The sequence below is a fragment of the Primulina tabacum genome, chromosome 15, assembly GCF_025594145.1.
Source record: "Primulina tabacum isolate GXHZ01 chromosome 15, ASM2559414v2, whole genome shotgun sequence".
NCBI classification, from domain to species: Eukaryota; Viridiplantae; Streptophyta; class Magnoliopsida; order Lamiales; family Gesneriaceae; genus Primulina; species Primulina tabacum.
In genome coordinates, this window is record NC_134564.1 from 2258142 (window position 1) to 2282882 (window position 24741).

The following is a 24741-nucleotide window of genomic DNA, read 5'->3' on the forward strand; positions in this document are numbered from 1 at the left end:
TTAAGTTTCCTGTGGGAAAAGGAGTTGGAGTCTTGTGTGGAGACCAAAAAGTCGCGCGTCGGTGTTATGAAGGGGTAGTGAGGGAGGAGGGAAAAAGAGCGTGTGTGGAGCTTAACTTGATTAGGAAAGGAAGAAGTGGGTAACTTTGTCCTGTGGAGGTACAAGAGGAGCATAGATGAAAGTTGGAGAATGCGCTGGGCAAGGCTCTAAAGAGGCTCGGGAATATTTACCACCTTAGGGAATATTAATCTTGACTTGAATTTTGCTGTATTTCGTTTCTGAATTTGTCTTATGTTATCAGTTGAAATTTAATAAAGCCAAGTTCTTATATTAAGTTCGTGGATGTTGTTGTATTGTGAGGATGAAATGAATTAAATTTTCCTGCTAAGGCATCGCCTAATAGAGGAGCAGAATTTGTCCGGAGAAAAATTAAATTTTCCTGCTAAGACGTCGCCTAGCAGAGGAGGAGAGTGGAGGAGAAGAATTTTATTTTCCTGCTAAGACATCGCCTAGCAGAGGAGTAGAGTTAGGGAGGAGAAAAATTTTAACTTTCTGCTATGGCATCGCCTAGCAGAGAAGCAGAGTGGGGAAGAGAAAAATTATATTTTACTGCTAAGGCATCGCCTATCAGAGGAGCAGAGTGAGGAAGGAGAAAAATTTTATTTTCCTGCTAAGGTGTCGCCTGGCAGAGGAGTTAGAGGGTGAGGGTGGAGAATCTTTATTTTCCTGCTAAGGCGCCGTCTGGCAGAGGAGTTAGAGGGTGAGGGTGGAGAGTCTTAATTTTCCTGCTAAGGCATCACTTAACAGAGGAGCAGAGTTGGGAAAGAGAAAAATTTTATTTTCCTGCTAAGACACCGCCTAGCAGAGGAGCAGAGTTAGGGAGGAGAAAAATTTTATTTTCCTGTTAAGGCACTGCCTAGCAGAGGAGCAGAGTTAGGGAGGAGAAAAATTTTATATTCCTGCTATGACATCGCCTAACAGAGGAGCAGAGTGGGGAGGAGAAAAATTCTATTTTCCTGCTAAGGCATCGCCTAGCAGAGGAGCAAAGTGAGGAAGGAGAAAAATTTTATTTTCCTGCTAAGGTGTCGCCTGGCAGAGGAGTTAGAGGGTGAGGGTGGAGAATCTTTATTTTCCTGCTAAGGCGCCGTCTGGCAGAGGAGTTAGAGGGTGACGATGTGAAATTTTTATTTTCCTGCTAAGGTGTCGCCTGTCAGAGGAGTTAGAGAGTGAGGGTGGAGAATCTTTATTTTCCTGCTAAGGCGTCGTTTGGTAGAGGAGTTAGAGGGTGACGATGTGAAATTTTTATTTTCCTGCTAAGGCGTCGCCTAGCAGAGGAGTTAGAGGGTGACGGTGGATAAATTTTATTTTCCTGCTAAGGTGTCGCCTGGCAGAGGAGTTAGAGGGTGAGGGTGGAGAATCTTTATTTTCCTGCTAAGGCGTTGTCTGGCAGAGGAGTTACAGGGTAACGATGTGAAATTTTTATTTTCCTGCTAAGGCGTCGCCTAGCAGAGGAGTTAGAGGGTGAGGGTCGAGAAATTTTATTTTCCTGCTAAGGTGTCGCCTGGCAGAGGAGTTAGAGGGTGAGGGTGGAGAATCTTTATTTTCCTGCTAAGGCGTCGTCTGGCAGAGGAGTTAGATGGTGATGATGTGAAATTTTTATTTTCCTGCAAAGGCGTCGCCTAGCAGAGGAGTTAGAGGGTGAGGGTGGAGAAATTTTATTTTCCTGCTAAGGCGTCGTCTGGCAGAGGAGTTAGAGGGTGACGATGTGAAATTTTTATTTTCCTGCTAAGGCGTCGCCTAGCAGAGGAGTTAGAGGGTGAGGGTGGAGAAATTTTATTTTCCTGCTAAGGTGTCGCCTGGCAGATGAGTTAGAGGGTGAGGGTGGAGAATCTTTATTTTCCTGCTAAGGCGTCGTCTGGCAGAGGAGTTAGAGGGTGATGATGTGAAATTTTTATCTTCCTGCTAAGGCGTCGCCTAGCAGAAGAGTTAGAGGGTGAGGGTGGAGAAATTTATTTTCCTGCTAAGGTGTCGCCTGGCAGAGGAGTTAGAGGGTGAGGGTGGAGAATCTTTATTTTCTTGCTAAGGCGTCGTCTGGCAGAGGAGTTAGAGCGTTACGATGTGAAATTTTTATTTTCCTGCTAAGGCGTCGCCTAGCAGAGGAGTTAGAGGGTGAGGGTGGAGAATTTTTATTTTCCTGCTAAGGCGTCGTCTGGCAGAGGAGTTAGAGGGTGACGAGTTGAAAATTTTATTTTCCTGCTAAGGCGTCGCCTAGCAGAGGAGTTAGAGGGTGATGGTGGAGAATTTTTATTTTCCTGCTAAGGCGTCGTCTGGCAGAGGAGTTAGAGGTTGACGAGGTGAAATTTTTATTTTCCTGCTAAGGTGTCGCCTAGCAGAGGAGTTAGAGGGTGACGAGGTGAAATTTTTATTTTCCTGCTAAGGCCTCGCCTAACAGAGGAGTTAGAGGGTGAAGTTTAAGAATTTTTATTTTTCTTCTAGGGCTTCACCTAGCAGAGGAAGTTGGGGTGTGAGGGTGGAGAATTTTTATTTTCCTGCTAAGACCTGACTTAGCAGCGGAGTTATGAGATGATGAGGTGAGAGTTTGATTTTCCTGCTAAGGCGTCGCCTAGCAGAGGAGTTAGAGGGTGAGGGTGGAGAATCTTTATTTTTCTGCTAAGGCGTCGCCTAACAGAGGAGTTAGAGGGTGTGGAGGTTGAAGTTTTTATCTTTTCCTGCTAAGGACTATTTTAGCATATGAGTTAACGGCGCGGGGAAGTGGAAATCATTTTTCTTCAAAAGCTTAGTAGAGGACCTTGAAGATGGAGGCGTCGAGGACATTCCGTGTTAGAAAAATTTATTCGGTTTATCGATAACGAACGATGTTTTCCGCTGCGAAAATAACGGGGATCGACCTGCCCGGTCAGGTTGTGGGGGTTTGGGGGCAACGCCCCCAAAAGCTATTCAGAAATCACACAACCCTTCGCAAGGGAATATATCAAAATTCTCAACGTACTGGACGAGGATGGGCGATGCGAGGGCTCGGGCGAGGGGCGAGCGTGGCACGGCGTGGGAGAGCAGGCGAGGGTCGAGCACTCGGGCGCTCGGGCGAGCAAGCGAGGGGCAAGCATGGCACTCGGGCCAGCGTGGCATGGAGTGGGACGAGCACTCGGGCAAGGGGCGAGCGTGGCACGGCGTGGGCGAGCAGGCGAGGGTCGAGCACTCGAGCGCTCGGGCGAGCAGGCGAGGGGCGAGCGTTGCATGGCGTGGGGCGAGCACTCGGGCGCTCGGGCGAGGGTCGATCACTCGGGCGCTCGGGCGAGCGCGGCACAGGCAAGCGCGGCTTACGGCGAGGGGCGAGCGTGGAGCTCGGGCGAGCGTGGCACGGTGTGGGCGAGCACACGGCGTGGGGCGAGCACTCGGGCGAGGGGCGAGCGCGGCACACAGCGTGGGCGAGCAGGTGAGGTTGAGAGTGTGTGCTTAGCTGGGGGAGTAGGTGCACACGGCGAGGGCTCGACGTGGGCGACCAGGCGAGGCTTGGGTCGAGCGTGGGGAGGGGGCGACGCTGCAGGATTGCGACTTGATTTGTTTCCAAATTTTTGGAGACTGACAGATGGCGAGAAGGACACACAACTCACATGTTGTAAACCGAGAACAACGCAATTAATCGAACTGTGAACCTACGATTCAGTTCGACTCGGGAGGGGGAGACTGATGATACCCAGGGATGAACCCATCAAGATCCGGCCCAAACTCCCGGCCCATCTCTAAGGCCCACAGGTGAATGGCCCATGACAAGCACATGTATTCTCCTATAAATATCATGTTTGAGCGTATGATTATGCATTCAGTATATTGTTTTCAGCAGCACCCTTAGCTGCTCCCCTTATATATCCTCAGTCTCTGACTTGAGCGTCGGAGGGGCTACGCCAGGACACCCTCCTGGCCCCCTCCTAACGGTCTTCTTCTTGATTTCAGGCTCAGGGTAATCTTAAACCCATGTCTGAACTAGTGACGCTCGTTGGGATCGGACCCTAAATTTCCTGTGAGTATCAATCAGTATTAAACAAAAAATATTCATTGAGTTTAATGGCTTCAGGTGAAAAGAAGGACAAAAATCCAAGTTAATAGATGAAACCAAACATCTATTCAAACATTACAAGTTATAAGACTAAAATCCAAAACTTATCGACTTACAATATTATAATTAAAATTTTCGAATATATATGAATTGATATATCATTCAACTTTACTGATTGTTTTTTAATACGTAATGTCCAATATGAATTGATACATCATTCAATTTTCGACCAGATTATTCTGTCTTTACCAAATATTATTTTCTAGAAGATGGGTATTTTATTTAATATTATATTCAATATAGTTGCGAGTAAAATTTAAACTTTGGATGATTTATTGCATTTTCTTCCGTTTTTTGTGTTGCAGTTAGGTTCTGGAATAATTCTTGGTCGTCTCTAAGATAATCTTAAAATTATCTTTTTCTTATTAATAAAATTTTGTAAAATAAAATTAAAGGTTTTGCATTTCTAGATTTTCAATTATTATGATAAGAGTTTCATGATATGATATTATTGTTTCAAAAAGATTTTATTTCTAATAAAACTCTTATTTCCATCTTTTGTAGGATTCTTTTTGGAACAAATTCTTGGAGAAAATGAGTATATAAAGAGGAGAATTAGTTGCTAAAAAACACTTTTGCACGACGAGAGATCGAGAGAGAAAATTCAATTCACAAGAGCGTCGTCGTTTGAAGAATGCTGCTACAACGTGTTGCCTTGATTGTTAGAGACATCTGAAAACAATATTTGTGGAAGTGTTGATTGAAGATCGTGTTTTTGTGCTCCAGTTTTCGGCACATTTTTTGTGTTCCTTGGATACTTTTTTAGTCTGATTATTTATATTAGGAAGTAATTTGTTCTCTCAACTTGTTGAGAAAATTAGTTTTTCATAGGTTCGCTAATATTGTTTTGTAAACTCAAGTTTGTGTTTATAGTGATTATTTTTGCCCTGAGGCACCGCGTAAAATTTTATACTTGTGCATAATTTAGTCTGTCGTAGTCTGTCTATTTAAAGTTGAATGGTGTGTTTAATTACTATATTCCGCTACATGTTGTAAATAGATGTTGTCAACACCTCTAACAACACTTGATCATCTGATACACACAAGTTCAATATTTTCTGTACTTTTATGTTAAACAAAATTCACACAAACCTACAAGTGGTATGAGAGCCTACTCTTGATATACTAAGTGTTGATTCTGATTATTTTTGTTTAACAACCTAATTAATGGACGTGTCACTTACAAACGCTGCACTACGACCACTTGTCTTGGATGGATCCAACTATAGTCTATGAAAAGTCAAAATCAGAATATATATTATGTCCATAGATGAAAGAGCGTGACAACGAGTTGTTAGAAGTTGGAGTCCATCGAAAAAAATAGATGAAGATGGTGATAGTCTCACAAAACCAGAAAATGAATAGACAGCTGATGAAGTACAAGTTTCGAACCACAATTCAAAATCCTTAAATGTTATTTTCACCTCAGCCGACCTAAACATATTTAGTTTGATTAAAAATTGTGTATCGGCTAAGGATGTGTAGGAAATCCTTCAAAAACATTGTGAAGGATCCGAAAGTATGCGAAGAACAAGCTGAGAATGCTAACATCTAAATTTGAAATCTGATGATAGAAGAGACAAACAATAATTGACTACGATCGTCGCCTTAGAGAAATTGCCAACGAAGCATTTAGTCTTAGTGATCCAATCTCGAATGAACGTCAAGTTAGCGAAGTACTCAGATCTCTGCCCGAATGATTCAATATCAAAATATGTGCAATTGATGAAGCAAAAGACACAACTCAAATTGCACTAGAAGATTTGATAAGCTCACTTCGTACTTTCGAGATGAATATGGATGTGCAAAAGAAAGCCAAGTGTAATAACCTGAATCCTTATTTTGAATGAAGTGATAATTTAAGAGATGATTAAAGAATTGTTAATTAAGCATTATTAAAGAAGTAATAATTCGAGACCAATCTAATGGGAACCACCGAATTTAAAATGGACCAACCAATCTACTTCAGATTACATTATCCTGAGAAATCCAATTAGACGAATGAGATTCTAACAAGTGGCAGATAATATTGATTTTGGATCTTCTGAAATAGTCCAGATGCAGCCTATAAATGGAAGCTGATTTTATTTGTTTTCTACGCCGCTTCCTTAAGCTACTCTCTCGAGTTCTAGCCATATACATTAGATTTTCTAGCCAATTTCTAGGGCAGTTTAGTGTAGGGAAGTTTCAGAGCTAGTGTCAACTTAAGAAGGGGTCAGTGAACTGAGATGCAGATCAAGACATCATCAGCGGACTGACGACGGACGCAAGTATAATCTTAAAGCATTAAATAGTGATTTAAAGATCATTAAGAAGAACTTTGAAGCATGTTTAGTAATTCAGGATCTGACTTGATAGTGATTTCATTATGTTGGTATTGTCTAGGTTCAGATGAGTAAGCTTTTTGTCAGATTCTTTAGTGAGGTACATGATCTAATGACTGAGATATCCAAACATAGTATACACACTTATATGCTGCATATTTATATGTTGTATGCTTATTAGTCTGTTTAGTAGTTGCTCTGGTAAGGCCGCTACAACAAGCACTACAAGAAAAAAGGCGAAAGACAACGGTTTTTAACTGTTGTCGTAGGTCAAAAAAACTATTGTTAAAGCTAGTATTGTTAAATGATGCGCTCAAAGACAACGGTGAAAAACCGTTGTCGTAGGTATTGTAAAACCATTGTTAAAGGCACTGTGGTTAAAAGGGTGCGCTTAAAAACAACGGTCAAAAAGCATTGTCGTAGACGTCTAAAGACGACGGTGAAAAACCGTTGTCGTAGCAATGAAAAATCGTTGTAAAACAAAGTTTTGCGACGGTTTTTCTAAACAACTCCGTCGCTAATAGCGACGGTATTGGTTGTCCGTCGCTATTTAGCGACTGTTTTTATTATGAATATCGTCGCTAATTAGCGACGATTTTTGTTATGATTTCGGTCGTTATTATTTTTCGTAAAATAAAAAAAATTACGGTTATAATTTTATAAACCTAACAAAAAAACTAACAATCTTATTAAATTAATATATTTATAATCTTTAACTTAAAATGAAGTTTAAGGAAAATCGTGGACAAATTGTGGAAGAAAAAAGAATTTGAAAAGTGAAATGACTAAGGAAATGACTTAGGTGTGTGGAAAAAATGACTAAGAACGCGGGTATTAATAGACAGAGTGCGACGATATTAGAGTAAACTGTCGGTTTTTGTATAAACCGTCGCTATGAGCGACTACTGTAATAGAACCGTAACACATTAACTTAGCGACGGTGTTTTCGTCGCTAATTTAAAACGTCAAAAATTTAAAAATACGACGCTTTTACGAACCGTCGCTAAATTAAATCGGCGACGTTGTGCTAAAAAACGTCGCTAATCTTAGCGACGAACAAGCCAGAACTGTCGCTAAATTTAGCGACTGGTTTTTTAGAACCGTCGCTCAATTTAAATTAGCGACGGTAAGTTTTAAGACCGTCGCTAAATATAAACCAATTTTTTTAAAAAAATTAGAAACTACGACAATGTTTTTTCAAAAACCGTTGTCTTTAACCAAATAAAACACTAAGAAACGACAATGTTTTAAAAAACCGTTGTCGTAGTTGAAACACCATCCGAAAGACAACGGTTTACACAAAATGTTGTCTTTGACCCTTGACAGAATCGTATATAGACAACGTTTTTTGAAAAAACGTTGTTGTAGCCCAAAAAAACCATCCAAAAGACAACGGTTTTGTTGTCTTTTAAAAACCGTTGTTGTAGCCTAAAAAAAATCGCACATAGACAACGGTTTTTATAACCGTTGTTGTAGCCCAAAAAAAAGGCTCTTAGACAACAGTTTTTAAAAACCGTTGTTGTAACAAAAAAACGCTCATAGACAACGGTTTTTAAAAAACTGTTGTCGTAAAAACCGTTGTCTATAGGCGGAGTTTTTTAGGCTACGACAACGGTTTTTGTTAAAACCGTTGTTAAAAGAAAAAAGACAACAATTTTAATAAAAACCTTAGTCGTATGAGTGTTGTTGATTGAAATTTTTTTTGTAGTGAAAGGTTAGACAATTGCTTTTCAGGTATCAAATGATTCTTTGATATTCTTCAACTGTCACAAGAAGTCAATGAGTCTGATCTCTATGAAGACTCTATCTCCTATATCACGAATAAGTTCAGAGATTAATTAAAAAAGATTAGGGGAAAAAAAGACTGGAAAGCCATCTAAATTACCCAGTCTAACTACTTCCTGAAAAAACTCAGAAGTTTCCTATCTAAGGACAATTTCGGCAGAGGAATGTAGGCAAGAGTCAGTTTAATTCGAAAAGGTTTGACTCCGTGCAATGGTTTTGGACATTATGCCAATGAATGTACATATCTCACAAGAATAAAGGACTCAATGTTTCTCTTAGCGATTAGGAATCAAATGAGGACAAAGAATCAAATGAAGGACATAATCACACCTTGTTGACTGTACTTTTGGAAGAAAAATGTTGGTTACAAGTAAATCCACTAAGTATTGCCTCTGGTGTTGCAACACCTAACCGAAACACATGTTCAAAATCATCATGCTTGAATTCTATAACTTCTGAAAATTTAAGTACTCATGGAGATTTTGAAGTTGACGATGAAGAAATCACTCTGGAAAGCGTACAAAGACTATATGAGGAGTTCTATGTTGACTGGATCAAAAGAAACAAGTTGAACACAACTCTCTCAAAGGAGAATACAGAGCTGAAGTCTGTTGTTGCTAAACTCAAAGTGATCTTAAGCTAAAAAAGACTTGGAATTGTGCAAAACTAAGGATGAGCTTAAGAATACAATTGAAACACTTGTCAAGTTCAACTCGAATATATCTAAGCTTGATTCAATATTGATGATGGGAAGACATAGTATATATGATTATATCTATTAGCACTTTAAAATTACAGTGTAAGATAAAAGAAAATGTCCATGGCTTTTGGAAATAATCTAATGATCAGGAGATGCCCATTAAGATTTGATATGGAAATAATTTTACCTTTAAATTTAACAACGTACGTGTTTTGGGTTTAACTTGATAATTTTTCGAAGGGAAGGAATTTTTAGCAACAATTATTTTTTTAAAAAATACCTTTAAATTTAACAACGTTCATATTTTAGGTTTAACTTGATAATTTTTCGAAGGGAACTTTTAGCAACAATTTTTTAAAAAAAAAATTGCAAAATTTTAGCTCATTAATTTTTTATCATAGAAAATCCAAAGAAGGGATACAAAATTCATGAACAAGACAGAGAAAACAAGAGGCTAAGAGAAATCAAACTGGGTTGTAACCAAAGATCAAAACTGGTATACATGTCAAAACGGGCTGACGGAGCGGGCCAGCCCGCCACCCGCCGCAACCCGCCATTAGGCGGGGCAGGGCGGGGCAGGCCAGCCCGCCATTTTGGCGGGCCTCTAAATGGCCAACCCTAGCCCAACCACCTTGGGCCGCGGGTTAGGCGGGCCAACCCGCTTATTATTTTTTTTTAAAAAAATACTAAACAATATTAAAATAAACATAGAAGAAAAATATATTTCAGTCAAATTGTTTCATAAAAAACTCAAAAACATTGAAATAAGACATTGAAAGCATACAACAATCAACATAATTCATAAAAAAATGAAATGCTTATTCTAATTCACACAAGATTTCATCGTACACATGTACTAAAAATTAACTCATGTAATATCATCAACCATAAATACAATGAAACCTTTAAATGTGAATTCCAAATCTTTTTTAGAATACACTTTCTCCAGTTTCTTAAGGGTTTGTCATCACAAGAAAACAAAAATTAACGATCTTAAGGGTTTGTCCGCACAAGAGACCTAGCTCTTACCATCCACATTTTCTTAAAAAGTGAGAAATATTGGAAGATAACACAAAGTCGATAAAACAGACGGTTGTAAATTTCAGAAAATATTATGTGTTCAACAATACACATAATTACTTTATTTACTATATTATTTCGATAATTCTGGATTAATTCTAGTTAAAAATTAAAAAAAGGGAGGAGACGGGAGAGTATAACATCTTCAAAAAAAATAGAAGTATAAAGATTTTACCAGATTGATTGAAGTTAGGCACATGAGAAAAAATAAGAAAGAAATAAGAATTTTTATATAAAACTTAAAAATATAAAATTCGAACCCTAATTTGGCGGGCTGGCCCGCCTCCAAACGGGCTGCTATTTTATCAACCCAACCCGCTCAATTTTTATGACGACACGGGTCGGTCCGACGGGCCTGACCCAATTGGACAAGCCTAAAAACTGATGGGCTACTAGTATCTACCGGCCTCAGTTGTACATACTCGTAGTCAAAACTCAATTATCAACATTGGTTTTTTAGTTGAAAAAATTAATGAAGCCATATGTGATCCAAGATTTTAATAAAATAATTTTTCAGTAAAACATTATTCATGATTTTTTTTATTTTATTTCACTAAATATATAAAATCAAATTGCTTGAATACAACAATATTCCTACACAAAAGATTTTATTAAAATATTTATATTATTTTATGAGAATAATTAGCTGAAACTATTAATTAAAGTTATTGTTATATATCGAGAAATTAAGAGAGGTGATAGGGATATTACAAAGTGCAGAAACTGCTATCAAACCTCAACTTTATTGTTATGTTTTTCAACCTAAATACATAACGTGTCAAATTGGCATGATATAGTGTGTTTACTGAGGTAGATTTTCTAGAGAATAAGCATTTTATTAAATATTATATTCAACATGCGTTTCCACTTTTGAGGTGACGAGATATGAGAAATCCCACAAAAATATGTGTGAATATTTTTACCAAAACTTATAAGTCGGGAAAATATTTCAACTCCAAACTTTCTTACCTTCACACTTCTCATGGACGGGACATTTGGTATACATGTGTAAAAGGAAAAAAAAGAAGAAGATATAACTATGTTGGGTTAAGAGTGCATGAGTGAGAGTAGTACTGATTATTGATTTTATGAGAATTTATCGTGCGTCAAACTGCTGACGTTGCTCCGTTTGATCTGATTGTCTATATGGGCCATTACGTCTGATCTTAACATGTAGTATTGTCTCTGCTGGAAACATGGTTGATTGTAGGAAAAAGATAAGATTGTTCCATAATGGATATGAAATAGTATCAGTAGATAGACATGCATTTCTCCGAACTTATGACTTAAGTGCTTAACAGCTCGCCTTTAGTATCCAAGTAGTTACAATACTAGTAGATAGACATACATATCACCGAACTCGTGGCCTAACAGCTCGTCCTTTAGTATCCAAGTAGTTAAACTCCACTGTCATTTTATAAAGAAATAAAATTATGCATTGACTAACATTTATAACTTTTGGCCTGGTAGTAAACATTTGATCATAATAAATTTTTATGTGTGAAATCAATTATCTATTGAAAATATGTTTCTTAAAAATTCGAGTGTATTTATCTCATTTGTCAGATGATTTATGTCTTACTTAAAGAATATGGGGTTTTAAAAAATTGACTATGTAGGAGATTTTGTGGTGTTTTGATTCTTTTAAATATGTTAAATGATATTTGTCTTGACTAGTTTGAAGATAAAATATCATTATGCCATTTATCACATCGAATGAAGAAATAAAGAGTCGGATGTTTAGCGGAATACATTAACTCTCCCATCAAAGAAACATCAAAATTCAAGAATCGATTCATTTTAATGAAAAGACACTACTTATTTACATATATATAAGACCGTTTATTATATATTAGTTACCAAGTTATTTTTCTTTGATAGCATTTAAGTGTCATCCAATGACCAACCTAGGTTTAATGTTTAAGCCTAAGTTTAAAGCCCCTTGCATCTTGGAAGGATTCAATTCACGGATGATGTTGAATAGGGGAGCCAATTCAGAACGCAATTTTGGAGTAAAAATTTTAGTAAGATAAATAAAATTGGTTTCAAATATAATATGCTACACTATTTAAATATGTTGGGCTCATTATTTATAATTTAAAATTCAAATAAAGCAGCACAAGAGACATACACTATACATCGGGTGCTTTAGCCAGAATTGTACAATGTATAAACTATTTTAAATTATGGAAATCTCAAATATTGAATGTATTGGGAATCAAACATTTCTGATTATTGAGCATAATTTAATGTCTATTTGAAAATATTTTGAATCTATTTCTTTTAAATCTCTTGGGCTGTCTTATTTGAATTTTAATAAGGAAGTTCAAGATATACGATATATAACTTGTTTTGGAAGAAAACTATTATGCATTAACTATTTCAAATGAAGATAATATCAAAAGAGCATGATTTGAGATCAAACATTTATGATTACTAAATGGTAATTTAATGTCAATTGGAAAACTTCTGTTTAAGTGATAATTTTTAATACTCAACCAATTATGTTGTCAAATTTCAATCTTATTAATATATCTTTTAAGTTATGACAGTTTTAGTCTTTTTTCATTAGGAGTCCTTATGTGACACTGAACATGTCAACATCATGTCGCTGCCACATAAGTGTGGCATCGGCTTCATGTCATCACCACTTCGAAAAATGGCTAAATCAAAAAAAAAAAAAAACAAACAAACAAACAAACAAACGAACGAACGAAGATAGCAAACTAAAACTAAAATTTGACTACATAAATGAGCAAAATCGCAAAATGTAAAAACACAGGAGGACCAGAAGGGAAATTTTTTTGCCAATTTAAAATTTACTAAAATAGATTTTTATGAAATGAAAAAAGTACTTTTTTAACATAATATTAGTATTTTCGTAAAATTTAATTGATGTCTAAAGTAGGCCATTATATATACATTATATGCCTTTGTTGTGTTATGCCTATTATCAGTTAGTTCACATATACCCACACCATGCACACACAACAAAGGCATAGATATATAGATGTGATCTAATAATTAATAGACATAGCACAACAAATTAGTTAGCTGCGTGTTCATAAGTTAACTAAGCACAATTTTCCACTCTTTTAGGACTAAATAGTTGTATATATAATAATACAAATTATAATTGGATTTTTTTATTTTAGTTTGTGATATTAATTTGATTATAAAAGTCATTAGTTTGTGAAAAAACCTGGAATTGGAAGCATGACCCTGCATGGATTCTTGCTTTCAGTTGTATGCTGAAAACTTTTACCCAACATGATTTATTTGATAGAAATAATAGAATCTTTAGTTTACTAGCTTGTTATAATTCAACTACAAATCATTAAAAAAATATGGGAATTTTTTTTATTGAAGTCATAAAATCTATTTTAAAATTATTATATCGTGTGTGTGTGTGTGTGTATATATATATATATATCGGTTTTATTTGAAAACAAATAAAATGAAGTCTTTCAATTTCAAAAGTTGATAGACTTCATTTTATTTGTTTTTAAATAAAACCGATATCATTCTCTTATTTTCTGCTGACCATATACATTGCGTGTGCTATAACTCATTATTTTTAAATTATTTTTATACCCATTCTATCATTTTTTATAATTTTTCTTTTAATTTCGAGGGATTTCAGTAATTCAAAATTTATGAATATAACTATAATGTTAATCTATTTAGTGTTACTCTAAATTGAGGGTGTTAAGATATCTCACAACGGTTGGATAAAGCTTAAGAGAGTTGCATATATGAACTTGGATTATCTCCCTTTGAGCTAGCTTTTGGGATTGAGTTAGCTCAAAGTTCCAGTTTTAACATGGTATTAGAGCCCAAACACACCGTTATGTGTCGGATTGCCCATAGTTGGGCCACCGGTTAATATCTCTAAGCTCCAATTATTCATTCCTAATCGTGAGGAGGTGTGTTAAGATGTCTCACATCGGTTGAATAGAGTTCCTGAAAGTTGTATATATGGACTTAGATAATCTTTCTCCCTTGAATTAGTTTTTAAAAACTAGTTAAGTTCAAGTCTCAAACAGAGGGAGACCAGATTTCCTCTCTCTATTGCAAAAATAGCTCCCCTCATTTTTCTACCAAGTCGTTAGATATAACAATTTTATAAAACTTTCAGATTCATTCTGACATAAACTGTGACTTCGGCAAAATCAACAAAATATTTAATAGCCATTTTCAAAATTGTTTGAGAAAATGTGAAAGAAAAAAAATTGTAATAATTTATGCTATTACATTTTACAGAAATAACCATATATGCCATTACTCGATCTGTAATAATTTGTGCTAAAAATTTTGTAATAATTTAATTTTTGAGATAATATTATAAAGAAATTAGTATGACGTGACAGCTATTATTTACAATTTTATTCTCTTCAATAAAATCAATTATACCTTTTTGTTTTTGCAACATAACCAAACAAAGCCATCATATATTCAATTAGACTAGGAAATGTGCATACATTTTTCCACCACGAATTTTTAATTATTATGTTGGACCGACGTAGCGTACAAATTAATCACGTAATATTTAAATAATTATAAATTTGACAAAAATATAATTTAAAAACAAAAATTCATATGAGACGGTCTCACGGGTCGTATTTTTTGAGACAGATCTCTTATTTAGGGTCATTCATGAAAAAATATTACTTTTTATGTTAAGAGTATTACTTTTATTGTGAATATCGGTATGATTGACTCGTCTCACAGATAAAGATTCGTGAGACCATCTCACAAAAAACCTACTCTAATTAAAAATTTTGATCCCATAAAAACTAATACATAACGAAGCTGCCTAATTATTACATTTGACTACCCCATTACATTTCAAGTCCTGCTCCATTTTTCTTTGCGTTCAGTTGGTCACGGATACATTCGAGAAAATAAAGGTTAAGTTTATGTTTCACCTGCAATAAATTTTATTCTATAATTTAACACAAGTTGTTGGATTGATACTTTTGTGCACTTTACGTATTTTCATTTTGAATATAGATGATCAATTGAACATTTTATATTAAAAAATACACGATATCACATCAAGTATAACATAAACTGACTCGAAAATATACACACATTCAATCAGAAGATAAATTTGTTTATCGAATAGAAATATATCCTTTTAAGGGATCAATGGACAGAGCTAGCATTTTGATTCAGTGTAGACCACAATAAACTAAAATTAATAAATTCAAAAATATACAAGTCTTTCTAACCAAGTAATCATTAATTTGGTCACAAAATAATTATCTTACCTTTGGTTTTTTCGAGTCTTCATGTTTTAAAATTAATGTATAATAGCTTCATTATAGAAATTTGATTAACCATTACTAAAATATTTAATATCTGTATAAATTTGATTAAATTTAATAGAGACGGTATAAAATATGTAATTTGATATTTTTTTTAAAAAAATTCCAGCATGGTGTGCAAGACTGGAGCCACATGTAAGCCCGCCTGACTTGTAGTGTGGGGAGGACAGCTCGGATGTGTGCTTCTATTTTTAATATTTTACATTGAGATTTTAGCCCAACCGAACCTAAAAAATTTAATTTATTTATTTGTTTATCCCAAGTATATAAGTAGAAAAAGAAAGACAAAGCCTGTAAAAATTACCAAACTTATATGGTTTTTTTTTAAATTTGTCCTTTTTTTACGAGATTACGTGTCTGCCTGAAATTGTTTATGTGGCAACCATGTACGTCGACATTGATTTTTGCGAAGAAACTTGCATATTTTATTTTTTCAAAATGTTATTTGAAAAGAAACACGATGGACTTCAGTAAAAAAAGACCAAAAACTGAAAAAAAATACAAGTTATTAAAAATATAAATCCACCATTTAAAATGACAAAAAAATGAAAAAAAACACTCAAGTTACATAACTAAAATGCAAATGCATCATTAACACGATGAAATCTAAAAAAAAACATTCAAGTTACATTACTAAATAGCAAATGTATTGTTAACATGACAAAAAATTTAAAAAATCATACAAATTACAAGACTAAATGTGTAAATTTATTGTTGATAAGATCAAATGTGAAAAAAATGTAAATTACAAAACTAAGAACATAATTTTTTCCTATTTTTATAAGGTTTTTAGGTATTTTCTCTTTGACTTGTCAAGTTTTCCTTTCTCGAACATTTTCGTCACGGAAACATCATTACGTGTTACGAATAGGAAAAAAACATTTGTATGAACTTACATCAAAGATATTTATTACAATGTCAAATAGCATCAAAGGTCTTGGTTTCAGAAGATGGACTGTCTAATATTTTTTCACTTGGAGAACTAATTGGGTTGTTACAAATGGAACGAATGGGACGCGCGTTGGAAGAAGCGGTTTGTGACCTAGCCGTCTTGTCGAGAATAACAAGAACATCTCTGAATACTCAAAGTTTATTTAAAACTGAATTTTCATGATAGCAGCTATATTTGACTGTGAATGGCCCCCGCCAGTCCCTATAAAAGGCCACTCATTATCTTCATTTGCTCCACACAAATATTGAATGATCAAATATACACACACACCCCATTTCACATACAAACACACATAGAAATGGCAGCAACAGTTCCTCTTGTTAAAGACCTTGCCCAGTTTCCCGACCTGAAATCCATTCCTTCTCAATTCACTTTCATTAATGATTCAAAAGGCTCGAATTCTGATTCGCTCCCAATCGTCGATTTTTCCATGCTCGTCTCGGATAAAGCTGATCAACGGTCCAAATCGCTTTTGGATCTTGGCAAAGCATGTGAAGATTGGGGATTTTTTGTGGTTTGTTTCTGGAAACAAGTTCACTTGGATTATCTTTTATAATAAAATGAGTCATATATATATAGTACTCATTTATATATTTTTTTGAATTAGAATTTAACTGATTTATAAAAATTTATTTCAAACAATTTAATTCAGGTTAGTTTAAGCTTGACTATATAAATATATCAGGGCAAAAACTTAAATGAGACGGTCTCACGGGTCGTATTTTATGAGACAGATATTTTATTTGGGTCATCCATGAAAAAATATTACTTTTTATGCTAAGAGTATTACCTTATTGTGAATATCGGTAGGGTTGACTCGTCTCACAGATAAAGATTCGTGAGACCGTCTCACAAGAGATCTACTCATATATTAAACTTGTTAATAAAATTGTATTTCAACAGTGAATTTATACTAATTTAGCAAAATATCACATTATTTTTAGAATAACCGGTTTCTGAAAAAAGAGTCGAATTAAGATATTTTTCTCAAATTTATTGTTGTTCTCAGACCAAGTCCATAAAAGATATTGTGGACAAATAATCAAATTTTGAATTGTGGGTTTTTATGAAATGAGTTTTGTAAATATTAGTTTTTATTTATTATTTTAACAGATGATTTTCATATTAAGTTTAATACTAAAAGTTCTTACTTCTTCAAAAATTCCTCGCAGCTGATAAATCATGGGATCTCAGAAACTCTGATGAAGGCCATAATCGACGCAAGCTTGGAGTTTTTCGACTTACCGGAGGACGAAAAGCGGCGGTACGAGGCTAAGAGTGCGTCGGATCCCATAAAATCCGGCAGCGGCACAGCAAACGCCGCAAACCACAAGATTCTCTTGTGGAGGGATTTGATGAAATCCTATGTTCATCCCAGCTTTTACTGTCCGGAGAAGCCACAACATCTACGGTAATAAATTTATAATATGTTGGTTGGATGTAATAATGGATCTCATCTTTGGTTGAAACATGTATAATGTGTAAATTGTTATCCAGGGACATCGTATCCGAATATTCCGAAAAAAGTCGATGGATTCTGAGAAAACTCCTCCAAGGAATTTCTGATAACCTGGAATTGGAGCCAGGATCCATGGATGAAGCTCTGAACCTGGATTCTTGCTTTCAGTTGTATGCTGCAAATTTTTACCCGCCATGCTCGCAGCCTGATCTAGCAATCGGGATCCCATCGCACACTGATCATGGTCTTTTAACATTTCTGATTCACAATGGAGTTGGTGGCCTTCAAATACAGCACAACGGACAGTGGTTCCACACCAACTCTCCGAAAAATTCTATTTTAGTTAACACCGCCGATCATCTTGAGGTAAATTCTTCCTTCAAATTTATATATGTTTATGGGAATAATCAACTTATAAAATAGTGCAACAAGTTAGCATCATGTCTTTTTTCTATTTTTCTAACAAGATATTTAGCAATGGAAGATACAAAAGTGTGAAGCATCGGGCTGTGGTGAACACTGAAGCGACCAGGATTTCAGTGGTCCTGGCCAATGGTCCAGCACCGGATGTAATCGTGAGCCCATCCCCAGAATTGGTGAAACGCGACGGCCGTGCCTTATATGGTCCGATGAAATACATAGAATATGTGGAGACGATGTTAAGCAATCGATACGGTGGCAAAGGGAACTTGGAATGCTTGAAAATCCAAGATAATTAACCATGAATAGACAATTTATGTATCTTCTATAGTTAATTATGTTGCTTGATTTTTAAATAATCGAATGATGTTACAATATTTACTATGGGATATATGCATTACACGTTTTGTATTAAATTATTGTGACCGCTTAGCGACATATATATTGTAACGACCATGGACTATCTCGATCTTGGGCTCTTTCGGGGGCCTTGTCCCATCTTGGGTTCCCAATGTGGCATTTTCCCTCACTGGGCTTTCCCATGCGTCATTATTCATAAAACTTCTCCAGCCCAGGCACTGGACCTTTTACCTTCCCAGGATTCGAACCCAAGACCTCCTGGACATATAGGTCATGCAAAGCAATCCTGGTACCAGTTGAGCTAATTGTGATGCCCTTATCCCACATCTTAAAAATGAAAGATTTAAAATGAGTTTATAATGGGCTACAATGGACTTCTATAGCAACTTGGATTAATCATTTTCGTAAAGCGAGAACGAATACGAAGTAGTTGCTATAGGAGCTCATTGTGCAGGCACGGGCCCGGGCTCGGAACATGACATATATGGTATTTTCTATACATCTTTATTAATAATTACTAGATAATTCATATTATAAATATATTGTAGCTTGTCTTTTTTTTTTTTTGAAATATTGAAGATTTATGATTATTTTTTTAGAAAAATAAATAGGAATCTTTATGTATTTAAAATTTAAAATTATGTGAATTTTTTTTTTTAAAATTATCTTATCAAACAGATTAAGTTCATCTGCGATCAACTAACAACAGTTACGTCACAGTAGCCATAAAGGACTGAAACAATATGGTCAAATTCAACAATGCTTTTGACTATATTGAGCCCACAATAAATGAAACTCTATTAGATATTAGGAATGCTATCGAATCAATTCAGCCGGACTACCTATTATAGCTATAAACCAATCGAATCGGTTTGTGAGTTTTTCGCGTTGGCTCAATCGATATTTGATTCGTATTCGAACTTATAGAACTCAGGTTGTGAGAACCTGAAATTCCAGCAGTAGCAGCAGCTAGCAAAATTCCAGCAACAACTTATATTTCAGAAGATGGTATTTTCCAGCAGACCAAAATCCAGCAGCAGAAGAGTTCAGTAGCGAGATTCCAGCAGATAGCTACTGGTTCTGCTCAGGACTTGTAACTGAAGCATTTAACATGGAATAAAGGCTGTTAATGGCAAATTATGGTCATTAATTGGAAGGCTAACAGTCAGATTTTGGCCTATAAATAGCACCCTCAATCTCTGAAATGGTTGTTACCAAAATCTTGAGATCACTTGAAATTAGAGCGAAGAGAGTGCATTTTTCGGAGCAGTAGAAACCAGTAGCAAGAACAAACAGATTTCCAGACTTCAACCTAAATATTTAGCAAATTACGGTAGGTGGGCTTATGTATAAATATCTTGAAACCCGTTTGATAATTTCTGTTCTAAAGCCAAGTATATTCTTGATTTCTGATATGTGATTTTGAAGCACTGAAACTTAGTGAACTAATGGTAGAAATATATATTCTGAACATGACTGATTACTGATTACTGATTACCGGCCTCACCCCTTAGAGGAGAGAACATATAGGGGACTGATATTAGTTTAGCCATGAAATTCACGAACGTTCTCAGTGCTTCTTTGTCAAATTTCTGATTACTGAATACTGATTACTGATTATCGAATACTGAATATTGAATACTGATTTCTGTTTTGAAAATAAGAATTTTTGTATATTATTCGTATTACTGTTTCTGTTTAAAATGGTTTTGAAAACTGGGAGTTATTCCCGCCCCCGCTTACTGAGTGACAATCATATCACTCACCCACCAAACTCATCTAAGATAAGAACGAGGAAGAGCTGTTAGAAGAAGAGGAGCAACTTCAGTTTTGGGGCTGGTGATAAAGATCGTTGTTCTTAGTTCTGATTTATCTTCCGCTGCATCTGTTGAGACATTGTATTTTCTGGTTTTACATTTCGCTGTAAAACATTTATCATTGAGTTGTATCATACCATGATTATTATGAATAAAAGACCGGTTTCTGAATTTTGTACTTTTGAGGCTTGTTGTTTTCGAATGTAAATTTGAGAACAACGTCGATGTCAACCCACCCCCGTCTCGGGACGTGACATTGAAGTGGTATCAGAGCAAACCAGGTTTCATAATCTAGGGAGGAGGAACTAGAAATAATAAGTTCTGATAGACTTCTGAAAATAAGTCTTGAAAATTTCTGAGATAAACTACTGTAATAGACTACTGAAAATAAGCTATTGTAATAGACTTCTGAAAATTAACTATTGTAATAGACTACTGAAAATATAGACTAACTACGTGCAGTTGGGAAAAATCAGTAAAGAAAACCAGTAGACCGAAAAACAGTAGTATCAGACCAGTAGTCTGGAACCAGAACCAGTAGATGGAAACCAGTAGATCTGAATGCAGAAGACTGGGTCAGTAGACTCGGAATGCAGCAGGCTGGTTCTAAAAGTACTGGAAAGCAGCAGACAATGCTGGAAAAACAGCAGACTGATTGCAGAAGCATCAGAATTGCAGTAGATAGTGTATTCCAGCAAGTGCATGCAGTAGACCTTGCAAATGGCATGGAAGTTGAGGTGTTTTTCGCGCAAACTTCAAATGGCCATAACTTTTTGATCCAGGAGGAATTTTTACTATTAAGAGTATGCGTTGGAAAGCTCTCGACGAGGAGAACCTAACCTAGAACATTCAATCGTTCTAGCACCGCCGACGAACCCCAAAATCCTTCGTTAAGATAGTGATAACATCATTTCCGTAAAAATTTTCAAATTTTTGAAACTTTGAGGAATTTTCATTTCCAAACGGCTCAGTAGTTTTACACCAAACTTGGTACCATTCATGTTCTTGATGTGAAGGAATGTTTAGTAAATTTTTCACAGAATTCTGAGACCGAAAATTTTTGAGCTATTTCTTCTATTAAAGATATAGGCAGTACTGATTTTGTTCATTCCAGTATTAGTCTATAACTCAACATGTACTCTTGAGATCAACTCTGAACATTCACTCTCCTGTTTTGGATGAAGTTTATGACTGATCAGAGTAGCTACATTAAGAGCTTAGAGAAGAAGAAATACCTATAGATGTAGTGGAAAAATAACAGTGATAATGGAGAGATGATAAGGTAGACTAGATTGGTATTATCATACGAAAAGAAATAAGTGTAACATTCTTTGGGAATGTACCAAGATAAGTTGAATTATATTGGGGATGTACGTATCAGATATAAGTGACTTATATTTTGATAATACACCTATCTGATATAATTTGACTTACATTTTTGAAAATTTACCTATCAAAGATAAGCTTCTGACTTAAGATGAATTGTTTGACTCGCGGATAATATATGATTTATGAAAATATGAGATAAGGATTATATAAGCTTTGAAATTCAGATGTAGGAGTAAAATTTTTGTCAATAATTAATGGTATGTACATTAAATTTGGGATGCTAAGAGAAAGACATCCAATGAAACTTGTTTGTGTTAAAACATGCTGGACTCATAGTCTTGATTAAGGAAAAATTTAGTAAAAGAAGAATTGTCTGAGGATTTAGTTTCTTCCGTTCAAGGTTGAAAGAAATTTTAACTAAGTTATAATTATTGGGACTTGAAGCAATCGGCTGATAAGGAGTTATATTCTAAGATTCTATATTGGTTTCAAGATTTGAGTTAGTAATCGTGTTAATTTTAAGATAGAGTAAATAAGTATGGATACACATATATTCAGTGCCGATCTTATACAGTGTACTTTGGGAATTGATTGGTTGGACAAGAATCATGTAATGGTAGATTGTCGGAATAAGAATGCCAAACCCCAATCCAAGAATAAATCGTACTTCGTGGTAAAGATAAGGAACATAACTCCTTCATTTCTACTTCTCAGACCTAGAAAGTCTAACTAGCAATGATCGATCAGCGAGGTAAATAACGAAGTTACTCTAAAGATAGAGGATATTCAAGTTATTCAGGAATTTCCGGACGTCTTTCCCGAAGAACTCCCTGGCACAATCCCCGACCATGAATTGGAGTTTGAGCTCAACTTGATTCCTAGGGCTACACCAATCTCAAAAGCACCATACCGTATGGCTCCAGCAGAGTTGAAAGAACTCAAAGAGCAACTTCAAGAATTGTTGGATAAGAAGCAAATTCGACCACACGCATCTCCGTGGGGAGCTCCTGTCCTGTTCGTAAAGAAGAAGGACAGGAAGCATGAGATTGTGTATCGATTACAGAGAACTGAATAAGATCACAATCAAGAATAAGTATCTGCTTCCAAGGATAGATGACCTGTTTGACCAACTCAAGGAGCTATAGCCTTTTCCAAGCTCGACTTAAGGTCAGGCTACCACCAACTGAAGGTCAAGACAGACGATATTCCGAAGACAGCTTTCAGAACAAGATATGGACACTATGAGTGTAGAGCCCGAAATGCAGTACACGTATTAACCATGCATCTATTTAAATATTAAATCATTTAATTAACTTTAAATGAGTTTATCCATGCATGATTTATGAAAATGTATTATTTTAAATTAGTCATGTTTATGTGATGCACGTTAAAAATATTTTATTTCGAGTTTCATGTTTCAGGCTATTATTCGAGGCGGGATAGCGGAAAAGACCCGGTGACGATTGTTGGCAATTTTAATGCGGTATTTTAATTTTAAGTTGAGATTGGGGCGTTTTAAATAATTTATTTAGTTAGCATTTTAAAGCCTAGTTTATGTATTTAGTGATTTAAGAGTTTAAAATTTTTAAACTTAGCATTTTGTGGACTTTATTTACTAAAGGGGAATTTTATAAAATTAGTGGTTAATTCATGATTAAGCAATCTATCTCCCCTAATTTCACCACTAACTCACGTTAGTCACACACACACACTCACACCTTTTCACACATACCAAAGCCGTAACACACACACACTATCACAATTTATTCCAGCTTTTATTTTTTTTAAGAAGCAAAACCTAGGGTTCTTGTTCCTAGAGCAGCCGCCCCCTTCTCCATTATATTTCCAGCGAATTTTCGTGTGTTTCCTTCAAGAATTTCAACGCCACAATCGCCCCGGATCAACCTCGCTTCCATCTCCTCTTCGGTATCGCCGGTTCGGTAACGTTTACGATTTAAAGGCACGTATAATCTCTCCTTTGCTACGTCGATCATGTCATATTATGTGTTGCGTTGTTTTTATGCGTAAAATCATGTGTACGATGTTCGTAGTTTGAGCGATTAATTGATTGGATCGACTTTGAAGGAAAAATTTTAGATCTAAATCACGTTTTTACTGTTCTGGTTAAAACTGCGAATTTTCAGTCGAGATTTTGAGAAAACTTTCAACACTGAAAAATGTAGAACTTTTCGATGCCTTCGATTTGATATAAAATTCGAGATTTTTGGATGAAAATCGAGTGAGTTATGGCGTTTTTCGTGAGATTTCTCAAACTGCGTTTTCAGAAATTTTATGATATTGATGTGTTCTTGAAGTTTTTGTGTTGCAGGCTTCGTTGGAGATCGACGGGTGATTGTTGCTGCGTATAGATATATTGGTAATGATGCTTGGAGTATTTTTGAGGTTACGTTTCATGTCGTTAGGCACTTGAACTAGTGAGAAGTTGTAGGAAATAGATTTAATGTCAATTGCCGTATTTTGTGTTGCATTGAGTAGTAGAGTGGACGTCGTGTTTTGAGGCGTTTGTACGAGTTTTGGTGCAATGTTATGGTGTCCTAAGAAGAGTCTTAAGGTGTTGAATCACATCCTTTAAGTGTCAAATTGGGTGAATAGACATTGCATAAGTTTTCTCGCAGGTGCAGAAAAATCGAGGACACACGGACCTGCACACGGACCCTGACACAGGGTCCGTGCCTTTATTTTATTTTTGGTGTCAAACTTGCGTAGGTACACGGACCCTTTGACGGACCTTGACACGGGGTCCGTGTCCCCCTTTTTTTTTTCAGAGTATGGCTTTAGCGAGTCGACACGGACCCCTACACGGAGGCAAGCACGGGGTCCGTGCCTTCACCTTTTCCTTTGCACACAGGTCACCGACCCTACACGGACTCGGGGCCGGGGTCCTGTGTACTCACGTTTTTGAGAAAAATATGATGGTTGCTTTGGGGTTTGATGTCTTGGTTTAGTGCAAGGGTTATCAAGGCCGTGTCATGGGAAATTGTAGAATGTCCTAAGGAATGATTGAGCTTGAGAGTAAGTAGGATTTCTAC

At 35.9% G+C, this 24741-nt stretch overlaps 1 protein-coding gene across 1 annotated transcript; it reads left to right on the forward strand.

The window, feature by feature from the left end:
• The first annotated feature begins 16537 nt into the window (after positions 1–16537).
• Positions 16538–18566, forward strand: LOC142527615 (2-oxoglutarate-dependent dioxygenase 19-like). Its single transcript, XM_075632457.1, has 4 exons — positions 16538–16820; positions 17479–17717; positions 17804–18131; positions 18233–18566. The coding sequence occupies exons 1-4, from the start codon at positions 16605–16607 to the stop codon at positions 18482–18484; spliced, it is 1035 nt and encodes a 344-aa protein (XP_075488572.1). The 5' UTR covers positions 16538–16604; the 3' UTR covers positions 18485–18566.
• The last annotated feature ends 6175 nt before the right edge of the window (positions 18567–24741 follow it).